This window comes from Plasmodium gonderi (assembly GCF_002157705.1).
Source record: "Plasmodium gonderi DNA, contig: Chr05, whole genome shotgun sequence".
Classification (NCBI taxonomy): domain Eukaryota; phylum Apicomplexa; class Aconoidasida; order Haemosporida; family Plasmodiidae; genus Plasmodium; species Plasmodium gonderi.
Window position 1 is genome coordinate 646,497 of NW_021628930.1, and position 25,538 is coordinate 672,034.

Here is a 25,538-nt window from a genome sequence, read left to right on the forward strand (position 1 = left end):
GGGACTGAAAAGAAAAAGAGAGAAAAAAAAAAAAAAAAAAAAAAAAATGAAAAGTTAACAAATCACCTAAACTAAAGGAAACTAAAATAAAGGAAACTATTTATTATTATTATTTTTTTTTTTTTAACAAGAATATACGTACACATGGAAAGACTAAACATACCCATCCTTGTCTTTTTTTTTTTTTTTCTGCACCTGGGAATTTATCGAGCTACTAACAATTCCAAGTCAAATGGCAGAGATAATACTTACTCTTTATATTTTAAAAATGTCTCCAAAGAAAAAATTAACAAAAAATGAGCAAAGATGAGCAAAAACGAGCAAAAACGAGCAAGATGGAACAAAAATGAAAGCAAAAGCGATACAACAAAATGCAGTGCTTTTGCTGTGTGTAGCATAGGTTACTTTTAAGTTGAAACTTCCAATCTTCTACCAACACTTCACAACTCCCTTTCTTTTTCTCTCCCACATGACAGAAACAAAGATATGTAATTCGAAGGGATGATGAATCAGCATATAAAAGTTTCTTTTTATACGTTGAAGAGATTTACAAAACCACTGTCATTTATCCCATAAAATATGTTTACGTTAGTTCTAAGGATAACCAATTTAAAAAAAAAAAAAAAAAATTACGACTCGTCAGATAGACGAAGAATGATTTTTACAAAGTTACACATTCACATGTTCAAAAGGCATATGCATTTGTATAGAAAAAGATAATTCCTCAAAATGTCACAAAAAAAAAAAAAAAAAAATTATACTCTATATACATGCGAAGAAATCTCATCATTGTTACATCACCCACCCATTTTTTAAAGGAAACCCCCTTGAAATATTTTGAGAAAATTATATCATATAAGAAAAAGGAAATAAAAAATGAAAATTTAAACGAATTCTGTTTAAAAAAAAAAAAACTCTATGAACATGAGGAAAGTCAACAGATTTGTTTCTGTTGCTATTGTAGCCCCCACCATGTCTTTCCATTATATTCGCACTTGAAGTACAAAATGGAAAAGATTCTTTGTCGTAAGAGGAGTTAGTGTTTTTCGACTCGGGTGATACTACTCTCTTTAGTCTTAAAAAAGTTGTCAAGGATTAGTCACATGATCATGTAGATGTATCCACTCAGACGAAATTATAATAATGGGAGGAATGTTTCCACCTCACCTTACTAGTACCCATTTGTTCCCTCGTTTTCTTGCCGCTATCCTTCCTTTCTCTCTATTTTTTTTTTTTTTTTTTCTCTTTTTTTTTTTTTTTAGCTACAGACGGAGAAGAGAGAATTCTTCTCACTCTGACTTGCTTAAGAAAAAAAAAAAAAAAATACCACGGATTTTTCGTACAACATAATTCCAACTTCTTCATGTTAAATGTCACTTTTCAACAATTCGGTGAGGACATTAATCATTTTGTAGCATTGTGGAGATAGCCACCGTTTGGCAGTTTAGCAGTTCAGCAATTCAGCAGTTTAGCAGTTCAGCAATTCAGCAGTTCAGCAATTCAGCAATTCAGCAGTTCAGCAGTTCAGCAGTTCAGCAGTTCAGCAGTTCAGCAGTTCAGCAGTTCAGCAGTTCAGCAGTTCAACAATTTAACAATTCAACAATTCAACAATTCAACAATTCAACAATTCAACAATTCAACAATTCAACATTTTTTTTTTTTTTTTTTGTAAAGACCTGAATGATGAATTTTTCATAAAGAGAAACGTAAGCTCGGAGAAGTATAGAAAATGTTGCTTGTAGAGGCCAAATATGGAATCCGAGTGAGACATAGGAAATAAAAAAAAAATAAATAAATAAAAGTAAAAACAAAAACAAAAAAAATAAATAATAAATAATAATAATAATAATAAATAATGAATAAAAAAGACATATCAGTTAAAAGACTCTTGTCTTTTTTCTTTTCACTTACTCAGGATAAGTCAGCACTGGAGCGAAAAACTTATCTCCTGGATCCCTCGAAGAGCCAAGTGGATGATGGTTTGAAACTGAGGGAAAAATAATAATAAAGAGTTGCAACAATTATTGGAAAAAAAAAAAAAAAAAAAAAAAACCTTTAGTTGCGCTCGGACGACAAAAAAAACCACACCAAATTGAAACCAAACTGAAACCAAATTTTCAGAAATATTTAACGTGCATTTGAAATTTCACGCGGAGAGGACTCTTAGAGTAAGTGTCCCCAATTTTAAGGAAAAAAAAAAAAAAAAAGTTCTATCATCGATTTGATAAAGATAATCAAAGAAGACATATAGAAGTATTTCTGCACCCACGTGAAAAAATAAAAATAAAAATTTCTCTTCAATATCATCTTAGGGAGATTCCATTGAAGGCAACTATCTTTTTCTTGATTCTGATGTTTTCAAAAGAAAAGTAATAATAAGGAATAAAAATAACACATCAAAAAAAAAAAAAAAAAATATTTGAACCTATTTGCAAAGGCAGAACACGTTGTTATGTTGACAACTGTTGTTTCACTTGGTTATCACCTTTTATTATTAATTTATAAAACTTTTATATATTTTTCATGGTACACGCTCCATTTGTAGGTGCTGCTGGAGGATTCATTCATAGGTTTTCGCTTTTTTTTTTTTTTTTTTTTGAATTTTCCAAATAATTGCAAAAAAAAAAATAAAAAAAGTTGTAGATGTGTTTGTTGGGGCAGGCACTCTTCTTCCCATTTCTTCCCACTTCTTCCCATTTCTTCCCACTTCTTCCCACTTCTTCCCATTTCTTCCCACTTCGTTCCACTTCTTCCCACTTCTTTCCACTTCTTTCCACTTCTTCTCACTTCTTTCCATTTCTTCCCACCTCAGACGATGGAATACTGGAAAATGCTGTTATCGTGAAACCGGATGACGTAGACGAAAAAGGAAAAAAATGTAACAAGATAACTGGATATCCTTTGATATGGGAAATGAAAAGGGTGTTCTGTCAATATGGAAAAAACCATTGCTTAAATAAACAACTTTCTCACTTTGTGAACTTGGAGAGACACTTAGAGAGGGAGAAGCTGCTACTTCACAACTATTTTTTTTTCATGGTTAAGAGGTCTTATTTAATGGATCCAAGAGGCCAATCCAAGCAAAAGGACTCAAACGATGCACAACATGCTATCGCACACAGTGGACTACACAATGAAGTAGCAGCTGAGGCAACTGTGGAAAAGTTGGAAGGGGAGTACTACATGGGTCTAGAAAAGCGAACGCACAATTTTGTAGTAATAAGATCACACAATGGTGAAGGCTTAAAAATAACACAAGCAGGAGAAGCAGGTGAAGCAGGAGAAGTAGAAGGAGAATCTGTATCGTTTATTCACATGCTGAGAAATTGCTACGACTTTAAAAATGAGTTAGACCCCTATTGCACTGTGTATATAAGTATATGGAATGCAGAAGATGTTAATAAAAAGGTAACCGTTTCGATTAATTGTGAAAAGAAGATTGTTAAAGATGCATCAAGGGTAAAAAAATCTTTTTTATTACACGCCAAGGAAGAAAAGACAGCTCTGATAAAGTTTAAACCTGTTGTAGATCTTCTTGTGACCCCATGTAGAGTTGTCGTGAGTCGTGACAGAGAACTCTTAGAATCAGAACAAAGTGATGAGGTGCGACAAAACCAGAATGCAAACATCCGGAGGGAAATTTCATCGGATCTCTCAGGACAGAGAAAAGAAAAAGAACAATATTTTCAATTCTTAATACAAAATAATGATAAAGTGGAGGGTAAAAGTCATGGGAAAATAATTTTTGATGCACCTCTCTCGTTTGATGATGTCCCAAAGAGAATTTTCCAAGAACATATGAAGCGACTTGAACTTCTCCAACATTTTGAACTCTCCAAAAATGTTGAACATTTTGAAGGAGAGGGGTGGGGATACCGGGGGTGCATGCATAATCCAAAGCTCTTGAATTATCTAGAGAATTCAAAAATGACCGTAAATTTTATTTTCCTCTTACTTTTCCTTATCCTTTGTATCATTTTTGTAATTCCAAGTATGCATATGTTTAATGGATTCATAATTAAAAGACAGTGGTTCCACAAACTGAGAACAATAAGGATGTTAATCATCTGGAAAATTCAGGACGCTGGTCGATTTTTCAAACAAATGACAAAACGAATGATTAAAATGTGTGTATATGTTTGTCGAAAGATTTACAGAATTTTTCGCAAAATAAAGGCGATTTTTCTCAAGGATCATCAGTTAATTGATCAGCTGTACATTGAAAAAAAGAAAAAAAAGAGAAAAAATCAAAAGAACAAAAAAATTAGAAAAGCAAAACGGGACATGCTTCACAGGCAGAAGGAAGAGCTTCGACGCAGGAGGTACAAGAAGTTGATACGCCACCAGAAAAAGTATGAGAGGGAGATGGAGAGGAAGGAAAAGACACACGATAAGGAAATTCAGCATGAAAGAAACCATAAACTCGAGGGGTGCATAAACCATAAAAAAAAGAGAGATATCCACATTGGACGAGGTAAACCAACCGATGCAAGTAGAAGCAGAAAGGAGGGCCCACGGAAGGTGGAGCGTCGCCCAAGGGACGAAGAAAAGGAAGAAGCAGATTCAGATGCAGAAGCGGAAGAGGCAGATGCAGAAGTGGAAGAATCAGAAGCAGAAGGGGAAATTTCAGCTTCTACCTGTTCCTCCTCCGCATCTGCACCATCCAGCAGTGAAAGGAGCTATCAAAATAGACCCCACAACACCCACTAAAAGACGCGCCCAAAATAGATGTGCGCCTGCAGAGAGGAGCTGCCAATATAGTTCTACCACGCCCGAGTGGAAATCAAACCGAGGAAGAAGAAGAAGAAGATGAAGAAGATGAAGAAGATGAAGAAGACGAAAAACAAAACCGCACACAGACACTACGCACCCCCGACGACTTGCTTGATCTTTAATGGGTATTGACATGTGCAGAGAATACGTGTGTGTGGTGACATATGCCTGCATCGCCAAAGAGGTGGAAACATGTCTCATCCGGTTTGGTCCCTTGTGGTTTCACATCCTCTTCCTTCACCAACAGAATAATAAACGAGAATCTTGAGTAATTAGAAACCCAGGGGTGAATACGGGCTATATATGTGTCTATCTGCGCAGCTGTATCCCCCCTCGTCAGCTAGACAACCAAAGAAGCAGACAACTAGCCAAACAGACAAGCAGACAACTAGCCAAACAGATAAGCAGACAACTAGCCAAACAGACAAGCAGACAACTAGCCAAACAGATAAGCAGACAACTAGCCAAACAGACAAGCAGACAACCAGCTAATGGCCTTTTAAACGGCTGAACCTTTTTTTTCTTTTTTTAAAAAGTAGCAACCTTTGTAAACACTACTTTGAAGGTGCCACCTGCTTATTCGCCAATCGGTCCGATCACCTAACTGCGTACTCAATCTATGGATTGTTTTTTTTTTTTTTTTTTTTCCTCGATATGGAACTATATATCTGTGCGGTCTTTTTCCCCACAACAATTTCACCCTAAAGGAGAGAAAACACATTTTTGCAATGTCTACACAGGGAGAGGCACGTGGGGGGAGAGACATTCTTCTCATCTTATGATCCACAAAAAAGAGGGAAGCATCGTGACGGAAGCATCGTGACAACGACGCCATATCATCAATGTGAAGGAACCTCCTCCAGCGTCACATCAATAGCAATTGTGACATTTCTCTCTCAAGCCAAGTCTGGAAAGGTTTGGCTCACGCTTTAGTTCTTCTGTTTTTACACCGAATGTGGTATAGGGGTGCAAGAAAGGAAAAATTAAATTGCCATTTTTTTTTTTATTTTTTTTTTAAAAAAAAAAAAAAAAAAACTATAGTACAAGATAGCAGAGAACACGAATGGAGTGTTTCTACTCGAATGTACAAAGTTCCACAAAAATTTATATTTAATCTTTTACAATACAAACAAAGGTATGTTTTTTTCAATAAAAAAGGCTTCAAACATAATTTTAGTTAATATCTGATTAAAAATAAAAAAAAAAAAAAAAAAAAAATTTAGTAAGCAAGCGAGTAATTACTCTAGAAAATGCTCGGACAAATATGTTTACTTTTGATTTTTTTTAAAAACCGAAAAAAGAAAAAAAAAAAAAAAAAAAAAAAAAAAAAAAAAAAAAAAAAAAAAAAAAAGAAAAAAAAATATTAATTTTTTTTAAAAACCGAAAAAAGAAAAAAAAAAAAAAAAAAAGGAAAAAAAAGAAAAGAAATGAAGAAAAAGAAGAAGAAAAGAAAAGAAAAAAAGTATGCTTCTCATATATCCTCCCTCCAGAATAGACCTTTTCGCGCTTCACTGGAAAAAACAAGTTGGTGGAAATTTCCACAATAAATGGAAAATCAATAAGTCGATAAGGGAAAGAAAAAAAAAAAAAAAAGGAAAAAAAAAAAAGGAAAAAAAAAAAAGGAAAAAAAAAAAAGGAAAAAAAAAAAAAGGAAAAAATCAGGAAAGGTATTAATATATTTTCCCCCTTACGTCTTCTCCTTTTATGTCTTCCACAACACGGAAGCGAAATGCTTGTCACTAAATGCCAGATTCATTGTTGACTTTGACCAAACTGGGATACAAAAAGTGAATTACAAAATTTTATCAGCCTATGTTCATACATTCCTGAGAGGAGGGGAGGGGTAACCCATATCTAATTGAAATAACGCAACGGAACGAAGCAGCAAAATAAAGTGAACGAAGCAGCACAAGTCCCATCGACTCATACAGCCTGTTAACACATAGTTGTCCAACTTGAATTTCCAATCAGAGGTGATACAATTTTGAATGAACTTACGTATGTGCCTAAGTTGATCTTGTACCGCTTGTAGAATTAAAAAAGTTGGAGAGGAAAAGAATCTCACTCGTGTTTGTACGTGTGCTTGCGCCTTTGCTTGTGCTTTTGTGTAGGATACACATGAAGAAGTGGCTCTTGCACATGTAACACAACTCTCAACGTTTCTCAACATTTCTCAACATTTCCTTGGGAATTCAACACCAAGAGGAGGGAAAATCTTGTTAAACCCTCAATTGGGACGAAAAAAAAAAAAAAAATCATGGGTGGCTATTTTTCTAAGAATCTAGAAGAATGCCTAAGAGAAGAAAAGAGAAATCTTAATAGATCAGTTCGAGAACTAGAAAGAGAGATATTTAAACTGAATAATGAAAAGAATAAAATAGAAAAGAATATAAAAATAAATGCAAAAAAAAATGATCTTGCATTAGTAAGGACATTAGCAAAAGATTATGTAAATATAAAAAAGACGATAACAAAATATAATAAAATAAAATCACATTTATTTTCTATGAAGATCAAATTACAAAGTGTTAAGTCGTCTGAACAGCTTGGACATAGTCTCAAAGAAATAAATAGAATTATTAAAAGAGTTAATGGTTATATTAAATTAACAAATCTTAATAATTCCATACAAGAATTTCAGAAAGAAAATGATCAAGTATCCCTAAAGGAAGATATGTTAGATGATTTATTTGAAACCTTCGATTATGATTCAGAAATGGTTGCAGAAGAAGATGAGATTGTTATGAAAGTTCTTGAGGGACTTGGAGTTCAAATGAATAACAAATTAGACGACATTCCCACTGTTGTAGATGGTATTCCCAAAGTGGAATCAGAAAATGTTGCCATATCAGACTTGGAAACACGCATTAACAATTTGAGGAAAACGTGAACATAGAAGAAAACAATTAAATGGACAAATGGGACAAGAAAAAAAAAAAAAAAAAAAACCCAAAAGTTTTACAACTTGGAAAGTATTTCTCTGGCACACATTCATTGGAAAATTGATTTTTTTTTTTTTTTTTTTTTTTTTTTTTTACTCATTAATAAAATGCTAGACATACAATTAAATGAATATCACTACAATATATTATCCTTGTTTTATTATTTTTATTTTTTTTTTTTTTTTTCAAAGTTTCAACAAAGGAATAATGCAAAAGAAGCGAAATCCAAGTTGGATAAATTTTGTCCCTTTTTTCTTTCTTTTTTTTTTTTTTTTATTTTGCGAACGATAGAGAAAAAAGTGATAAGTTATACTTAGCAGCAGCTTTTATGAATAATTTTTGAAAAGTTGTATTTATGCATTTATTGCCAATTCCACGTCAGGTTGTGATTTGGTCTTCCGTCCCCCTCAGACAAAAAAAAAAAAACACACAATAAAGCAACAGTGCAATAAAGTAACAGTGCAATAAATCAATAAAGCAACGGTGCAATAAATCAATAAAGCAACGGTGCAATAAATCAATAAAGCAACGGTGCAATAAATCAATAAAGCAACGGTGCAATAAATCAATAAAGCAACAGTGCAATAAATCAATAAAGCAACAGTGCAATAAATCAATAAAGCAACAGTGCAATAAATCAATAAAGCAACAGTGCAATAAATCAATAAAGCAACAGTGCAATAAAGTAACAGTACAACTCTGCAACAACGTGTGAACAATTTTTAGACACAGGAAGTGATATTTTGCTATGAAGTTAGAGCGAGAATTTCTCCAAAATGAAAATGTGCATTTTTAATGATCTCCTATATCTTAGCAAAGTCTGTTTGTATTAATAAACATTATGTAACATATCACGTGTTTTTCATTCTACTCATTTGTTTGCTTCCGTGTTTGTTTTTTTTATCTTGCCTTGTTCATAAATTTTTACATATTTTATTATCTCTTTAACTACTGTCTCTATATCGGGAAGAGCTCCAATTCCTTGAAAAAAAAGGAAAAAAAAAAAAAAAAAAAAAAAAAAAATGAAGACCTCGTGTTGTAAACCTTTTGCATAACTGGGAATACATTTAAGATAGGAGATAATGTTTTTTTTTTTTTTTTTTTTTTTTTTTTTTTTTTTTTTTTTTTTTTTTTTTTTTTTTTTTTAAGTAGGATATATTTTTTTTTTTTTTTTTTTTTTTTTTTTTTTTTTTTTTTTTTTTTTTTTTTTTATTCCTTTTTTAAGTATAGAAGTAACGAACTACTGATGTGTAAAATGTGACAAGTGTGTTTTCTTTCTTAAATAAAAGAGTGATATGTACAAAAGTCCTTTTACCATAATCTCCACAAGCGAGAAGTTTTTCAAATGGTTCTACAATCTGCAGGAAAATGTTGGATACAGTTTCGTTGCTACATGAAGTGCTATGTGTAGAGTTCTTACTATATACATATATATACATACATATATGGTATCAAAAGTAGTGCAAAGCATGAACGGGTAAACCAGGGATGACAGATCTGAAGAGATCCTTTTTAATGCCAAGTTTGTGTAGTTTTTTTTTTTTTTTTTTTCTTTTTCTCCCTCCATCTCTATCTTCCGTTTTTTTATATATTTTAAGATATCGCACCTGCACACCCCAAGATGAAATTTTTTCCAAGTGGGTTCTCGTTATGGGATGGTTATACATGTATGTGTTCATGCATGGAAAAACCAAAAGGATCTTACTGAAGTCCCAGCATCGACAAATACACGTCTGTGGAGGTGAAGAAAAAAATAGGACACTTTAAAATGTATGATGAGTGGTTTGGCTACCGTGTTTGTCTGGACGTTTGTCTGTGTGACGCTGTCCATAATATTCTGTGCCTGTGTTTTCTCTCTCGTTCTGTTGATAATTTTGGCGATTTTTTTTTTCTTTTTTGCACTAACCAACAGATTGGGACACGCCCCCGAAGCCATAGAAGCCAATGTATTTGCATCTAACGGACAGATGATAAACATGTCAGCCCATTTCCTCAACTGAACATGTAAAATATCGTCTCCTTTTTTCTCCCACATCCATTCATGTTTATCAAGAAGAACATTTTCCTTGAAGTCAACCTTTTTTAAAAAATTCTCAAATGCCAAATTCGTTGCCACAAATTTTATTTCAAAATGTATGTTATTCTCAGCACAGCTTTCTTTTAATCTGTTAATAACTTCTCCAATTTTTATCGCTGCCACACTTGCACTGATACCCAAGAGGATGTTCATCATGTTTCCTCTGCATCACCCAGTGTTAGTGCTGCTTCTACTACTGTTTCATAGAATCACACGTGGTGAGAAAAAGTAGGGTGCTTTTTGTAGTGTATATATTCGAGTGTGGTATACTTGTGCACAGGGAGGGTATAGTATGATACCGATTTAATATTCACATGTTTGTATCTTCTTAGAGAAAAAATCTGGGAGAGATGTCGCTTCAGAGGAATTTGGGAATGTTACACAAAAGTGTTAAATTGGAAGAGATATAAAATGAAGTGATACCCGAAAAAAGAAAAAAGAAAAACGATACACGTTCTTGTTCTTATATTCAACTGTTCATCGTTTTTTATGCAAAGGTTAATACATGCACGTTTGAATATGTAAAAATGTTACATTATATGTATTTCTTTTTTTTTTTTTTTTTTTTGATATCACTTTATTTTATATCTCATCCTCCTAACCAATCAATCCGCTTCTTCTTCCGTATGGGGTATAAAATTTTATGTTGCAATGCACGATGGCAGTAGTGAGGTTATAGATTCCAATCCTCTCCCTCACAAGTAGCGACAACGGAAGAGAAGGAGAAAGGCGCCCCGATATATGAGCAGCAATAATTTCTCCATAAAAAAAAAAAAACAAAACAAAACAGAAGTATTGGAGAGAAGAACATGTTCCAAGTTTTGGGACAAGTAATTTTGTGCCATGTCAAAAGGTAAAAAGTGGGGAAAATCTATAATGCCTTTTTTTTTTTTTTTTTTTTTTTTTTTTTTTTTTTAGGAGAATAAAAAAAAAAAAAATTCTCCACTTTTTTTTTTACCTCTGTATGATATGCTTTCCTCCTTTGCAATGCGATAAAAAAAAATATATATATTATCTGTTTTTACCAATTCTGAGTTTTGACTAAATGTTGGGTGATGATATATTCCTATGTTACATATGCACAAAAGGTAATAAATGTTCCATTAAAAAAAAAAAAAAAACGTGGTAGGAAAATATTCATCCTTCCAGAACTCTCTCAATAGATCATTTTATTTTTTTTTGATAAGACAATATATCTAACTTAGAAGTAGAAAAAAAAGGGTGGGGAGGGGGTTCCATTTTTTTGTGATAACTTCGGTAGATATAGTCACACGTTGCCTGACGTGTAGCAAAACTGCACTTTGTTTTTTTTTTCATTCCATTGCAATAGTTGTCACAAAATGGCAGAACTAGATATTGAAGAAAAAGCATATGATATGTTCTTCAGCCCAGTTACTCCATGGCCTTGTTTATCATTTGATTTTATTCATTCCAAATCAGATCATAATCATAACATTTTAGAAAAACCTAGAAATAGTAATAATGAAAAGAAAGGAAGCCATAGAACAACTTTGACCTACCCTCTACAAATTAATTGCATCGCAGGGACACAAGCTGCACAAGCAAACTTAAATGAAATTTATGTTATAAGATGGGATAACTTGAATACACTGAAGGAAAATAATGGTTATGCAACAGATAGCTCCGTTGAATCTGACTCAGATGAGAATGAGAAAGGGAGAGATGCAGAAAAGTTGAGAAAAGAATCCGCAAGTGGAATGTCAGATGCAGAAAAGTTGAGAAAAGAATCCGCAAGTGGAATGTCTGATGCAGAAAAACAAAGAGATCCTCCTCTAATCCAAGTTGGCAAAAACAAAGAACGTGTGATATGTAAAGCCATAAGACATAAATATGGTGGTATAAATAGAATAAAGACTTGCAAAAAAATTAATTCTCTCATCGCTTCCTGGTGTGATGATAGTAATGTTTACATCTACGAAATTTCAGATGAAATGAGAAATCTGGAGGAACAACCTTACAATGAAGAAGTAACCAAACCTCCTGTGCACATATTTCAGAAGCATACAAATGAAGGGTTCAGTCTGGACTGGAACCCTATTCATGCTGCAAAACTGTTAACGGGAGATAATGATGGAAATTTATTTTTATGGATTCCAGACAACTGTGAGAAGTGGATCTATGAACACATAAACTTCGAGGGGACACACGTCTCTAGCCACCACAACGAGGGCCCCATAGGGAGTAGCAAGGACGGAATCGATAATGATAGATGCAGGGACGGAATCGATAATGATAGATGCAGGGACGGAATCGATAATGATAGAAGCAAGGACAGAATAGATAATGATAGATGCAGGGATGGAATCGATAATGATAGATGCAGGGACGGAATCGATAATGATAAATGCAGGGACGGAATCGATAATGATAGATGCAGGGACGGAATCGATAATGATAAATGCAGGGACGGAATCGATAATGATAGATGCAGGGACGGAATCGAAAAGGGCAGCAACAGCAGCAGCAGGGGCAAGAGCAAGGGCGACAAACGAGAGAAGGCAAAAAAATACAGCATCGAAGATGTGCAATGGAACAAGAAGGGGAATGGGCTGGGAAACGTGTTCGCCATGTGTTCATCTGACAAGAGTGTTAGAATCTTAGATGTAAGGAATCTAAAAAGTTATGGCAACAAAAAGCACGTAAACAATAACTCCTGTGAAATCTACATACCAGATGCACATGAAAGTGACGTTAATGTCATTGCGTGGAATGAAAATTTAGAGTTCCTACTAGCTTCAGGAGGCGATGATTCCATAGTTAAAATTTGGGACATTAGAAATTTTGCAAATTCTGTAGCCCAGTTGAAATTTCACAAACAACCGATTTCTTCCGTTTCTTGGCATTTCAATGATCCCTATGTATTACTAGCCAGTAGTGCTGATAATTCCATTTCCATTTGGGATCTCTCAGTGGAAACAGAGTCGTTAGAACATTCACTTTCCAAATATCCAGATCAACTCCTATTTGAACACTTAAACCAAAATTTTATCACAGATGCCAAGTTCCACCCCCACTACCCAGGGGTTGTTGTTTCCACGTCAAGTGACAATTTCAACATTTTCAAGCCGTGCAACATTTCATGATTCCGTACGAGGCAACGGGAGGAGAAGCGTGCAGCATCCCTCCAATTTGTTAGCTGAAGCTTACTTTTTTGCTGAATATTTGGAACCCAACTTTCTACGACTATGATTTGTGCCACCTTCAAACATTTTCTGCGTAGGAATATTTTATCCTGTCCTAGAACCCATACAAATGTACTTTTAAGGAGAAGGGATTTTCCGTGTAGTTCAGAAACCACGGAATGTGTTTTCTAGTCTTGCTGTTGTTCAGATGTGCATTCGGAAGTTATACACGCAGCGTAAAAATCAAACATAATCAAGCAAGATCAAACAAGATCAAACAGAATCAAGCAAGATCAAACAAGATCAAACAAGATCAAACAAGATCAAACAAGATCAAACAAGATCAAACAAGATCAAACAAAATAAAACAAGATCAAACAAGATCAAACAAAATAAAACAAAATAAAACAAGATCAAATAAAATGCAGCTTGGACGAAGCATACGTAAAATAAGGCAGATAACGCACGTGCATGCACGTACATATGTATACGACCGAGGGGAACGAACAAATTTAGTGGGTGCACAAATTTGAAGATGGGATGGAAAAGGCTGTTTTTTGGTTTGCATGCTATACAGTTCAATCATTATTGAGTTTGGGTACTATCAAAGGGTGCACCCCATCGCTGCCACTACCAACAACACAACTGCAAACCACTAATGAGTACGAACCTGAGCGATAGACTTGAAAGCTGTGTCGAGAACCTCACTAACGGTAGGGTGAGAATGTACCATGTAAGCCAAGTCATACACAGAGAGGCCCATGTTTATAGCAAGTACTCCTTCGTGAATAATAATGGAGGCATAATTACCAACTATGAAGACACCAAGAATTTCTTTTGTATCGTTTTTATAAATAATTTTTACCATTCCACTTGTGTTATCTATAGTGTTATACTTTCCTTTGTTATATAAATTATTTTTATGAACATTGATAGATTCGATACTATTATTTTCACAAAGTATTTTTGAATTTGCCTTGTAGTATGTTATTTCTGTTCCTATGTTGTCAGGGTGGTATAACTGTTTTGCTTCTTTTTCTGTTAATCCGACAAATGCCAATTCTGGATTTGTGTAACACACGGATGGGATGTTTTTATATATAATTGGTTTATTCATCCATTTGTTTTGAGAATCTATTATGCTTTTGTTTTTTTCTTTTTCCTCTTCGTTCCTATTTTCTTTTATATAATCGATAACCCTTAACGCTTGATGCGCTGCTGTGTGTGCTAACATCTGCATACCGTTTGCATCCCCTATGCAAAATATATTATTGTAAACTTCTTCATTTTCTTTTTTCGCTCGTAGATGTGTATCTACCTGTACATAACCTCTATTCGTTTGAATTTTCATTTTTTCTAGTCCAATATTTTCTGTGTTTGCTTTTCTGCCCGTGGCAATTAGGCAGCTATCTACATAAGTTTCTTTAATAGGGATCCCCTTTACACTGTTCTCGGGGCTGTAATCGACACCTGTATTTGCACCGTTGTCAGCAACTTTTTTCGTGTCCCCTTCAGTGTACCCGATTACTACAGGTTTGTTGGGTCGAGATGACTTCACATATTGAATACGTGCATTTAAGTGCATTTGCATAGGTTTGGTCTTGATAAAAACCTTATCAAAATACGTAGCCACGTCATTATCGAGCATTGGAAGGAACTGTGCAGAGTGTTCAAATGAGATTATTTCTGAACCAAGGGCTGTATATATATCTGAAAATTCAAGACCTATTATACCCATTCCGATTATGCCCATATAATTCTGTAACCCTTCCAATTTAACTGCTTGATCACTGGTAAAAACACTTTTTTGATCTATTTCTACATTGTGAGAAACATTTGGGACTGATCCCGTTGCTATGATTATATTTCTAACTTTGTATTCATTTCTGCTTTTTTCTGCTTTTATAGTATTTTTATCAATTATATACCCATTTTCATGAATTACCTGAACATGTTCAGAATTTTTAGAAAATTTGAAAGTTTTCAATCCGTGCATAATTCCGCCTCTTAATTTGTTAATAACACTTTGTGTGTATTCTTTTAATTTTCCTATATCAATCTGAACACTATCAGCTACTAACTGGTTGCTTTCAGATGGTGAATTATTTTTCTTCCCTTTTTGGGAAAACAAATTACTGTAAATGCCATAATTATACAATTTTGCCATATTTTTTAATTCTCTATATTTATTCGTTGCGTATAGAAGTGATTTACTTGGTATGCATCCAACATTAACACATGTACCTCCAATGTCATTTTCCTCTCCTGTGAAAAGTAAAACTTTTAATCCGCTTTCCATTGCATTTATGGCAGCAGCATGCCCTCCTACACCACATCCCAAAATTCCAACATCATATGGTCTTCTCTCTAATGTCATCATAGTTTCCCCTTGTGCATTCTCTCTTACTTGGAATATTTTTCGATTAATTCTTACTTCACTTGGGGAAACTGATCTAGGTGTATTCTTTGATTTGATGAATAGATTATTTTTTCTATTTCCAAATGGAGAATATGTAATCATCATCCATCTTGGATGTAAGTCATGAAATGTCTCGTTATTATTTGAAATTCCTACTAGTCGTATAACTTCCTTTCTACCGTGGGAATGATGCTTTACTCCTCGATTTCGATTAACCAGGATGAGGAAGTAGCTTAGCCACACGAAAATACCTGCACATGTGCAGAAAGATTTTTGCTTCACTGATGTATGTGGGCTCATTTGGTGCAGAGTAGTTCTGTGGTGCTGAAATTGAGAAGAGGATGAGACACACAAGGAAAAAGGGACAGGAGTGGGAGAGAAGCAGAACGAAACGAGAATGTTGTGCAAAAATTACGATGTTCCAACCAACCAAAAATGTGAAAAAGGGAGATAACCACAAATAACCTAACTTAACAAAAAAAAAAAAAAAAAAAAAATATATATATATATATGCTTCACACAAAGGGACATGCCACACATTTGACCATGCAACTTGTATCATTTCACATGAGCATGCAGAACTTCAAGAGGATACAGAGGCACACACTCCACAGAAAAAAAAAAAAAAAAAAAAAAAAAAAATTAACCTTATGAAGAAAGTGTGTTGCTGATTAAATAATTCCGCAAAAAGTATGAAATAAACCAACTTCTCTGTAATGATTTGTTCATTTTCTCAAAATTTATGATGAAAAGGAGAAGTCAAACTTTGGGTTACAAATAGGGGAGCAAGTAGAACAGAGAAGATGGGATGCGAGGATGTTCTCTATCAAACGTGGTGTACATATATGTGCATGTTTAACAGATGAACCACTACGTATGTTCATCTCATTCGATTCGTTTGTGTGATATTTCGCATATTTATTTATTCATTCGTGTATTTATTCATTCGTGTATTTATTCATTCGCGTATTTATTCATTTGTGTATTTATTCATTCGTGTATTTATTCAGTCATTTATTTTTCAGTCATTTATTTTATTTTTAATTTAAAACAAAAAAGGAAAAACGGAAACAAGGTCCCAATCGACAGTGACAATTGTAACTATGATCACCTGTACACAGTTACATTCACATGTCCGTTAGACTCCCAGTTCATAAATTTCCCGCATGCAACACTTGTCCTTAGGTTTTTCGGTGTAACTTTGATCAGCTATTTACAGTTACAGTTGCTGCTATCGCAAGGGACATTGTTTCTGCTTTTCCGTTTTTCTGTTTTTTTTTTTTTTTTTTTTTTTTTTTTTTTTTTTTTTTTTTTTTTTTTTTTTTTTTTTGGCTTAACCTTCTTGACGTGAAGATTCCGTATATGGGCATATTTCCTGAAATAGAATTGATCCACTACAACACAATAATTGAAATTTTTTACGAACGAAACTTGTCCCATTTTCACCATTTCAAAAAGGAATGACAATTGCGAATTAGCAAGTATCAACCTGTGTGGATGTTTAGGAGGAAATGAAGTTTGGATTTTGAGGATGGGAGAAATAATGACCAAAGTGTTTATTCAAAATGATTGAAAAAAAAAAAAATGCCAAAGTTTTTGGCGAGCTCAGGAGCCAACCATTTTGTTATAAAATTGTTATGCACGAATTTAATATTTTCGCAAAAAAAAAAAAAAAAAAAAAAACCTAAAAGAATGAAAAGATTAAAAATTAAGGGGATCATAAAGACCGAAATATCATATATCTAATGATACACATGATGAGAAAATTACTTTTTCTATTCGTTCTCACTGCAAATGGGTAAAAATTTGTTTAACTTTTTTTTTTTTTTTTATAGTTTTTTTTGCTTTTCCACCTGAACGTGTTCAGAAATTTATTTAGAAAAAAAAAAAAAAAAAAATGCACACCGGTGAAACATACATGGATATATTTAATGGGGTGTATTCATACAATTTATCCTAAATGGACACAAAGGTATTTATGGTAAGATTTAATAGAATGTGTAACATAGTTCTTGTCTTGTCTGTTTTTAGTCCTATGTCAACACGAGGTTTTTTTTTTTTTTTTCTTTTTTGCTTTTCTTTTTCGTTTTTTTTCCTCAAAGTATTTTCCGACCATCGCCCGAGTGAATGCATAAATATGTAAATGTGCGAATTTGTGGCAATCAAGCTTTGTCAGTTATATTACATCACGCCATTTGGTTAATGAAAAAAAAAAAAAAAAAAAAAAAAAAAAAAAAAAAAAATTCGAATTTATTACTTCACACCTTTTGATAATCTTTTGCCAAACGTGTGAATAATTTATCTTCATATGTTTATTCCTTTATATATCTTAATATCTTTATATATTTATTTTGTTTGTTTGTTTTTTTCTTATATCTTTCATGCCAAAAAAAAAAAAAAAAAAGCGAAATAAAAAAAAAGAAAAAAAAACTCACATATGGTGTAAAAATCACAAATGGCACAATTTGGCCAATCAGTACACTTGACCGAAAGGGGGAATTTGTGTGTACATCATTGCATGGTTTAAATAGATGACTATAACGTATTATAGGAATCATATGTACACAAGTATTTATTTTGTATGCTACCCCTCACTTGTGCTTTACTACCCCTTAGTGCTGTGTCCTTGTGTTTAGATTGTTTCATTAGCAGGACTCTTTTTTTCTTCTTTTTTTTCTTCTTTCTTTTCTTCTTTTTCTTTTTCTTTTCCTCTGCCCCTGTGTGTGCTAGCAGAACTTTTTGCGTCCCAATGGGCGTAGTCCGCACTTCACGTATCTGTAGGAGCTGCAAATTTGCAAACTCCATTTTGTCATTCTTAAGAACTCATCGTTTTGCTTAAACCCTCATTCAGCTAGGCACATATGCATCAATACATCAGTACATCAATATATATATAATATACATATATACATATACGGTACCTCGGTGCACGTGTGCTTGTCGACACTTAGTTCAATGAATACATGTGAACAATCATCCTTTGAGGTGAGCGGTAGCACTGAGCATTTGTCAAAAAAAAAAAAAAAATAAGATAAATAAAACTCAGCTAGTAGAAGCATCGAGGCAGCATCGAGGCAGCATCGAAGCGTTGACGTGTTAATGTAAAAACGTTGCAACGAATTCCGTAACACCATCGCGACCTACACGTGACGCTGAACCTGAGTGGCAAAAAATTAGGATCCGATAGAAACTGCAAAGGACGACAGAAAAATTAGGAAGCGAAGCGTGCGAAAAGGGGTAGGATTTTATATGACTTCTGTGGGATTAGAAGGTTAAAAACAAAAGTAGATATTTTACAAACATGTCAAATATGAAATTATGAAAACGAAGAAAAAGCATATGACCAATGTATATGAGAAAGTATTTGTATGAAGATATTGAATGGGATGGAGGTGATGATGAACAGTTACCTTATCATAACACAAATGGGCATAAGGAGGAGGAGGTGAAAACAAAAAAAAAAAAAAAAAAAAATTTGCGACATGATGAAAGTAATGAACTAATAGCTGATGAAACAAATGAAACAGATTTTTTTTCTTCCAATTTTGAAAGTATTAATCGAAAAGTTCCACAGTTTTCCCCTGATCATGATAATGTAGTACTCCCTGAGGGAAAAACCAAGTTCTTAAGCACCACTAAGCAGAGGCATGCAATGGAAAGTAGAAGTGCCTCTTGCAAAGAGCATGGGCGAAAGGATCGTACGGATTATTGTGAAGGTCAATCAGGTGAGGGTTCTAACCCGTGTGCATCAAATGATTCGTTATGGAAAAACCAGAGTCGGAGAGATGTCCATGGCAGCACCCGTAGCAGCAACCGAAGCGACATTCACAAGGACATTCACAAGGACATTCACAAGGACATTCACAAGGACATTCATAATGACATTCAGAGCGACATCCATAGAGGCAAGCGAAGCAGCAAGTCCTCCCTGGGCCTGAGCAATAGTGAATATGTGCACAAAGCAACTGGTGACATAGTGGATGTGCCAGATAAAGACTTTGAGGCCGAACTGAGTCAGATGAAAACGAAAATTAACTCTACGTTTGATTTATGGGAGAAGAACAATAACAAGTTGGATCATTCAGAACGAGATTTGCAGCAACATAGAAATAGTTCTGTTCACAGAAGAAAAACAAATCTTTACAATTACAAATTTGATTCTTATGAAAATGCCTTGAATGGTGGCACATCAAGTGATAGCTATCACAAAGTGAATGTTCTGAACGATGCAGCAATATGGGGTCCCAACATGTGTGATCAAAGTATAGATAATGAAAACAGATCAGTGTCGAAAGGTGTTTCAAGATGTAAAAATGGATTGGTAGCAAAAACTGAATTACGTGACATGACCAACGGAAACAGAAATGAAGGATGCAATAAGCTGATAAAAATGAATAGAGAACTTTCGCAGCCCTGCATGAAACAACATAAAGAGAAAGAGATTAAAAAGAAAGGAGTAGATGAGAGAAGTAATACTCCAATTATAAACAAGAACACGTTGAAGAAATCCTCATCGAATATTTGTCTTCCTAATAAGGCATCACAAAGTTGTCCAAATAGCAACCAAAACAGCAGTGTGCGAGGATCAGTAAGTACTATAAAAAGCCACGAAACTGAAGAAAACAAGGTAGAAGAGTTAAAAAAAAGAGAGTTAAAAAAGAAGAACATGAATATGAATGGTAGTGTCAATCGTTTAACAAGATCATTGACTACTTTATCTGAGTGTTCAGATAAATTAAATAAGCAAAATAATAATATTCCCCATGAAATAGAGGCTAGCCATAATAGTGCAAAAAAACAGACACAAAGGGATAAAAGATGTGATGAACCCACTGGGACCCATGATTCTTTTGCGAGCGTTGATTTTAACCTGGTTAGAAAAATCAAAAAAAATAAAAATGTGAAACAGAGGCATATGATGTCATCATCGGATGATGATGATGTGCCCATTCTAGACTCCACAGCTCTCAGCGATGAAAACAAATTCTTCAACGAAATTAAGGAATACCTGAATTATAAAAATGTCAGAGGTGGGGAAGAGGCGGCAGAGGAGGAAGAAGTTGGAGAAATGGCTGAAGTGGAAGAAGTTGGAGAAGTGGCTGAAGTGGAAAAAGTTGGAGAAGTGGCTGAAGTGGAAGAAGTTGGAGAAGTGGCTGAAGTGGAAGAAGTTGGAGAAGTGGCTGAAGTGGAAGAAGTTGGAGAGGAGGCTGAAACGCTGGAGGTGATTCCCGAAGGTTTGATGAAAGCTGTTCCCAGGAATGACAACCAACAGAAGTGGGACATCCCTGAGTTGAAGCAGAATGAAAACATAGATGATAGATGGAGAAGTGCATCTAAAAGAAAGAAATTCAAGCAGGTTCCACCATTGGAGGAGGGAGGGGAACCATCTTTCAAAGGAAAAAAATTACCCTTAAGGGGTCAAAGAGCTGATATCGGTATTGGCACTATTGTCAGTATTGGAAGTAACGAAAGTAGTGAGAGCGTGCCAAAATCGAATGCTCAAGATGGAGAGGCGATCCACCTCAGTCACCAACGTACAAGCAGAAGGAGGCATGTATCTACAATGGCATCGAAGGAGAGTCTAAGAGGAAAGGAAGTAGAGGGAGCGAACGAGCTAGAAGAAGCGAAAGAAGTGGAGGAAGCGAAAGAAGTAGAGGAAGCGAAAGAAGTAGAGGAAGCGAAAGAAGTAGAGGAAGCGAACGAAGCAGATGAGGAAGAAGGAAAAGGCGTAAACATCCTAGGACCTCGTCCCCTTCGGGTGCACCAGCCGCTTCTTAACCCAAAGGGAGACAAAAAAAAATTAGTTTCAAAAAAGAAAAATAACGAACATGTGGTGGGCAATCTGGGAAGGGGTAATGGAAGCTTTCAAGACTCAGATGAAGCAAAAATGTTACCGTCAAATATTTTTGAGGAAATCAGAGAAGGAAAAAAAGAGACACATTTCTTTCGTAGAGGCAGTAAGAGTAATTCCATTTTGATTGACCTCACCACGTGTGGTGATGAAGTAAATCCAAGTGAATTACCAGATGTAGTTTTGCGAAAAGATAAGATGTTTTTAATGACACAGTCCCTTGAGGAAGAGAGTAAAGAGAGGAATATTATTAACACAACCAATAAACGGTATATAGAAGAATCTGTTCTTAAGGTGGGGTCATCCAAATGTGAAACGTCCAAGTGTGAAACGTCCAAGTATGAAACATCCAAGTATGAAACGTCCAAGTATGAAACATCGAAACTGCATGAACGAGGTGAAGAATCACATGCACAGAAAGAAAATTTGACAAAGTGGGAAGAACGAGAAAATATGGCTGTAAGGAAAAAGACTGTGGAAGAACACAGAAAGAGGAGCGGTACCACAGGGATCCTCGATGTACAACAAATGTGGAGACGGTATGGAAATAGCACCGGATTTTTCAACTCAAATCATGTGAATAGACGGATAGAAGAGAAAACAAAGGGATCTAACGATTCTAATGAGGAAAGGTCGAACAGCCAAGAAAATGAAGAAAGCGCTCCGAGGGGTCGATTCCTCTTGCAGCAGAGAGGAAAGAAAATCAAGGATATTTTTATTTCGTTCATCAAGGGGGGAGAAGCCATAGGAAAAGCGGTAGAAGCAGAAGAAGCAGAAGAAGTGGTAGAAGCAGAAGAAGTGGTAGAAGCAGAAGAAGCGGTAGAAGCAGAAGAAACGGTAGAAGCAGAAGAAGCGGTAGAAGCAGAAGAAACGGTAGAAGCAGAAGAAACGGTAGAAGCAGAAGAAACGGTAGAAGCAGATGTAGCTGAAGAGGTAGGCGTGGAAGAAGGAAACGTAGGCAGGGCAAGGGAAACCCGTAAGCAGACCCTCGGAGCAGGAGAAAAAGAGAAAAAAAAAAAAAAAAAAAACGAAAATGCCGACATTTCATCTGAAACCAATTCTGGTAAAAAGAAACCAAACACAGTGTACAATAATTTTCTGGAAAGCCTGAAACATCCGTCGTGTAAACATGTAATAGAAAAGGTAAAAACATTCGTTTTGAGATTCCCGAAAAATATGAACAGAGAAATGGCAGCAAATAAAATTCATATGTTCATAAATGAAACACAACCAATTTTATTAAATTCTGAAATTTATAAGAATATTAATAGTTATCAAGCAAATGTTATAATTGAAGGATATGAGAAGTTTCTTTTGCAGAAATTGTATCCCTTTTTATATAGAATGGATTCGAAAGATAAAGATGAAGACGAAAAGATTTACACAAAAATTAATTGTTTACAATGGGTTGAATTGAAGCATTTGGAAATTTCAGAAGAAATTCATCTAGATCGTTTGAAACCTGCTCAAGTTGAACTTTTGAGAATCCAAAGAATGCGTGCACCAAATGATAAGCTAATTATGATTCTCAATTGTTGTCGTATAGTCACATCTGTTCTTTACAGAGTTAAGAAACTTTTAAAACATCAAAAGGAGAAAAGATTGAGAAAGTTGAAGACATTGGAAGCATCCATAAATAACCATCCACGCATTAGTTCACAAAGCAGACGAAAACAATTAGAGGATGTTAAAGATAAATACATCACTGAATTGGATGAACCCACATATATGGGATCAAATAAATCTAGCCAAACAAGAGGTAGTTACCACAGCCTTCAGGCCAAAGTTCCAGAACAAAACATGTTTCCAAGAAAAGAGGGAAAGAAGCAAAGATATTCTGCTGACAATTGTGAAATTGTGGACTCAACTGTTGAGAGTGATTGTGGAGGTAGGCATGGAGTGGACGAAGCGGACGAAGCGGATGGATCAGACGAAGGAGATGTCCAAAATGATGATGAATTACTACCCTGTGCTGATGAAGTTCTTCCACTACTTATATATGTTATTATCAAGACAAATCCACCAGAACTCATTTCAAACATCTCATTTATTCAAAGCTTTCGACACCCAAATCATCTGGTTTCAGAAGAAGCTTATTCCTTTACGCAGTTTTGTAGTGGTGTAGAATTCATTAAAGAACTAGGAAAGACAACTTTCTTGAATATGCCTGAACAGGAATATAGAGAAAAAGTATCTAAAGCAGAAAAATTTTATTTAAATGAAGTGAAAGAAAGTAATAAAAAATTACAAGAAGCTGCAGGGAAATTAAATGATTTTATTAAATTATCCAATGAAAAAAAATTGTGCACAAATATTATTAGCAAAATCGAATCTTTAAAATTAAATTTTGAAAATATAGAAAATTTTAACTCTCTTACCATTTCGAATCTATCCCATATTTTTGAAGAATACAAGTTACTTGTAAATCTGAAAAATGACATTTTGAAGGATATTCAAGAACATGCCGGAGAAAATTTCACGACTCAGAGGTAAAATCTGAAACGTGCATATTTAGATGTGGAGAGAGAGAGAACTGAACTTCATACGAATACGAGCTGCATGACGAGACATGAACAAAAAGTTTACTTTGTTCCTCCGTTTTCATTTTGCATAAGTTTTTGTATGTGTTGAATTGGGTTGAGTCATATATTTTTTTCCCGTTTTTGTCAATTGCGTAGTTTTCCAATTCAACCATTTATCCATTCTTCTATTTTTTTTTTTTTTTTTTTTTTTTACATGTCTTCCATGCGACCTTTATTTGTCCACAAGTATGCGAAGTGATATGCTTCTTTTTTATGTACCTTTTTTATGTACCCTTTTTATGTACCTTTTTTATGTACCCTTTTTATGTACCTTTTTTATGTACCCTTTTTATGTACCTTTTTTATGTACCTTTTTTTTTTTTTTTTTTTTTTTTGTGTGTATGTGTGTGTGTGCTTATTTGTGTGTTCGTTCACAATTCGTAACACAACCCTTTTGATAAAAACATAATTACCCACTCGAACATGATGAAAAATTTAGAAAAACTTGTGATATTAGTCCATCTCAACTTTTTATCGTACTTGTATTCCACGTTTCTGAGTTTAGCACGATACGTAAAAATGAGATAATATATAACACTACACAGGGAAAAGCTTAAGTGAAACAATAATAAAAATTTAAGCATAGCATAACATGATTTGGTTAAGTATGGTCAGGTGAAACCTTGGAGAAAACACACATTACAAAATGTTGCAACAATTACACAGACACAGGGTGTTAATTTTGATTAGAAAAAATTTTAATCAATTATCCACTGTGTTAGACTTTTTTTTTTTTGCTAAATAATTGTGTATTCCTTTTATATCAACAAAAAGGTTTTTTTTTTTTTTTTTTTTTTTTTTTTTTTTAAAAGGTATATGCATATTTCAAAGGGGGATGGTAAGTTTACGTGAAGATGAATATAATGTATAACATGTCTCCTTTCCAAATGATATTCTTCAAAAAAAAAAGTAATATGAAATAAAAAAAAAATATATATATAAAACAAGAATTCGATTTAATGAACCTACCCTCCATATATGCATACATATACACCTGCATCTATTTTGTAACTATATTTTCTTCCAATGTTTAGCTCATTTCAACGTGGGAACTCCAAGTGCAGTTTGCTTTCCTGTTGAAGGCAAGAATACCTAGGGCAACATGCTAACTCGTTTTTTTTAAATATTGAATTTATTATTTTGGTTTACTTGGCTTTTATTTTGGTTTACTTTTATTTTTCTCTATTTTTTTCCGTCGCAACATTCGGGTTAGAATTGGTGCCACATAACAAATTGGTTTATACACTGGGTCCATTAGGAAGAAGGCATAGCTGGGATGATGTGATGAAATCAGTTCCAAATAGGTCCATTTTGGCTATTTTTTTTTTTTTTTTTTTTATCGCCTGCACAGGTCAGCAAAAAAAAAAAAAAAAAAAATTTCCAGGTGTGATGCAACTCCTTTAAGTTTTACCACTTTCCCAGACTATATTCATTATTTTGATGTTTTTTTTTTTTTTTTTTTTTTTTTTTTTGTTAACTCTTTTTCTTCACGTCTCAACGATGACTACTGTTGGCTGTTAAACCTCTACTCGCACGCTATATACACCACAACTAAGAGTCACCTACAGTGAGGATATTTTTTTTTACCTGAAAAGCAAAAACGTTTACCAGTAATGCAAAAAAAAAAAAAAAAAAAAAAAAAAAAAAGAAAGAAAGAAAGAGATCAAGAAAGAGAAAAAGATCGAGAGAGACATATAGGAGAGGAAAACGACAAGATAATAAGTACATAATACCGAACAGGACGTAAAAGG

The 25,538-nt window shown here is 34.2% G+C and overlaps 6 protein-coding genes across 6 annotated transcripts; 4 read left to right on the top strand and 2 right to left on the bottom strand.

Moving 5' to 3' along the window:
• Window positions 1-144: 144 nt before the first annotated feature.
• Window positions 145-4,710, top strand: PGO_051540 (hypothetical protein, conserved; the record flags this gene model as incomplete). Its single annotated transcript, XM_028686532.1, has 10 exons — window positions 145-270; window positions 477-587; window positions 819-1,035; window positions 1,263-1,391; window positions 1,675-1,706; window positions 1,916-1,979; window positions 2,122-2,168; window positions 2,313-2,369; window positions 2,546-2,570; window positions 2,813-4,710. 10 exons carry the CDS (start codon window positions 145-147, stop codon window positions 4,708-4,710), a joined length of 2,706 nt encoding a protein of 901 aa, XP_028542333.1.
• A 2,320-nt stretch (window positions 4,711-7,030) lies between these two features.
• On the top strand, window positions 7,031-7,663 carry PGO_051550 (vacuolar protein sorting-associated protein 2; the record flags this gene model as incomplete). Its single annotated transcript, XM_028686533.1, has 1 exon — window positions 7,031-7,663. One exon carries the CDS (start codon window positions 7,031-7,033, stop codon window positions 7,661-7,663), a length of 633 nt encoding a protein of 210 aa, XP_028542334.1.
• A 923-nt stretch (window positions 7,664-8,586) lies between these two features.
• On the bottom strand, window positions 8,587-9,945 carry PGO_051560 (phosphopantothenoylcysteine decarboxylase; the record flags this gene model as incomplete). The annotated part of the gene is made up of 4 exons (XM_028686534.1): window positions 8,587-8,696; window positions 9,031-9,073; window positions 9,323-9,448; window positions 9,622-9,945. The coding sequence occupies 4 exons, from the start codon at window positions 9,943-9,945 to the stop codon at window positions 8,587-8,589; spliced, it is 603 nt and encodes a 200-aa protein (XP_028542335.1).
• A 1,187-nt stretch (window positions 9,946-11,132) lies between these two features.
• PGO_051570 (WD domain, G-beta repeat domain containing protein) lies at window positions 11,133-12,896 on the top strand (the record flags this gene model as incomplete). Its single annotated transcript, XM_028686535.1, has 1 exon — window positions 11,133-12,896. The coding sequence occupies one exon, from the start codon at window positions 11,133-11,135 to the stop codon at window positions 12,894-12,896; it is 1,764 nt and encodes a 587-aa protein (XP_028542336.1).
• Window positions 12,897-13,590: 694 nt separating this feature from the next.
• On the bottom strand, window positions 13,591-15,654 carry PGO_051580 (dihydrolipoamide dehydrogenase; the record flags this gene model as incomplete). Its single annotated transcript, XM_028686536.1, has 1 exon — window positions 13,591-15,654. The coding sequence occupies one exon, from the start codon at window positions 15,652-15,654 to the stop codon at window positions 13,591-13,593; it is 2,064 nt and encodes a 687-aa protein (XP_028542337.1).
• A 3,046-nt stretch (window positions 15,655-18,700) lies between these two features.
• PGO_051590 (vacuolar protein sorting-associated protein 9) lies at window positions 18,701-23,698 on the top strand (the record flags this gene model as incomplete). The annotated part of the gene is made up of 1 exon (XM_028686537.1): window positions 18,701-23,698. The coding sequence occupies one exon, from the start codon at window positions 18,701-18,703 to the stop codon at window positions 23,696-23,698; it is 4,998 nt and encodes a 1,665-aa protein (XP_028542338.1).
• Between the last annotated feature and the right edge of the window lie 1,840 nt (window positions 23,699-25,538).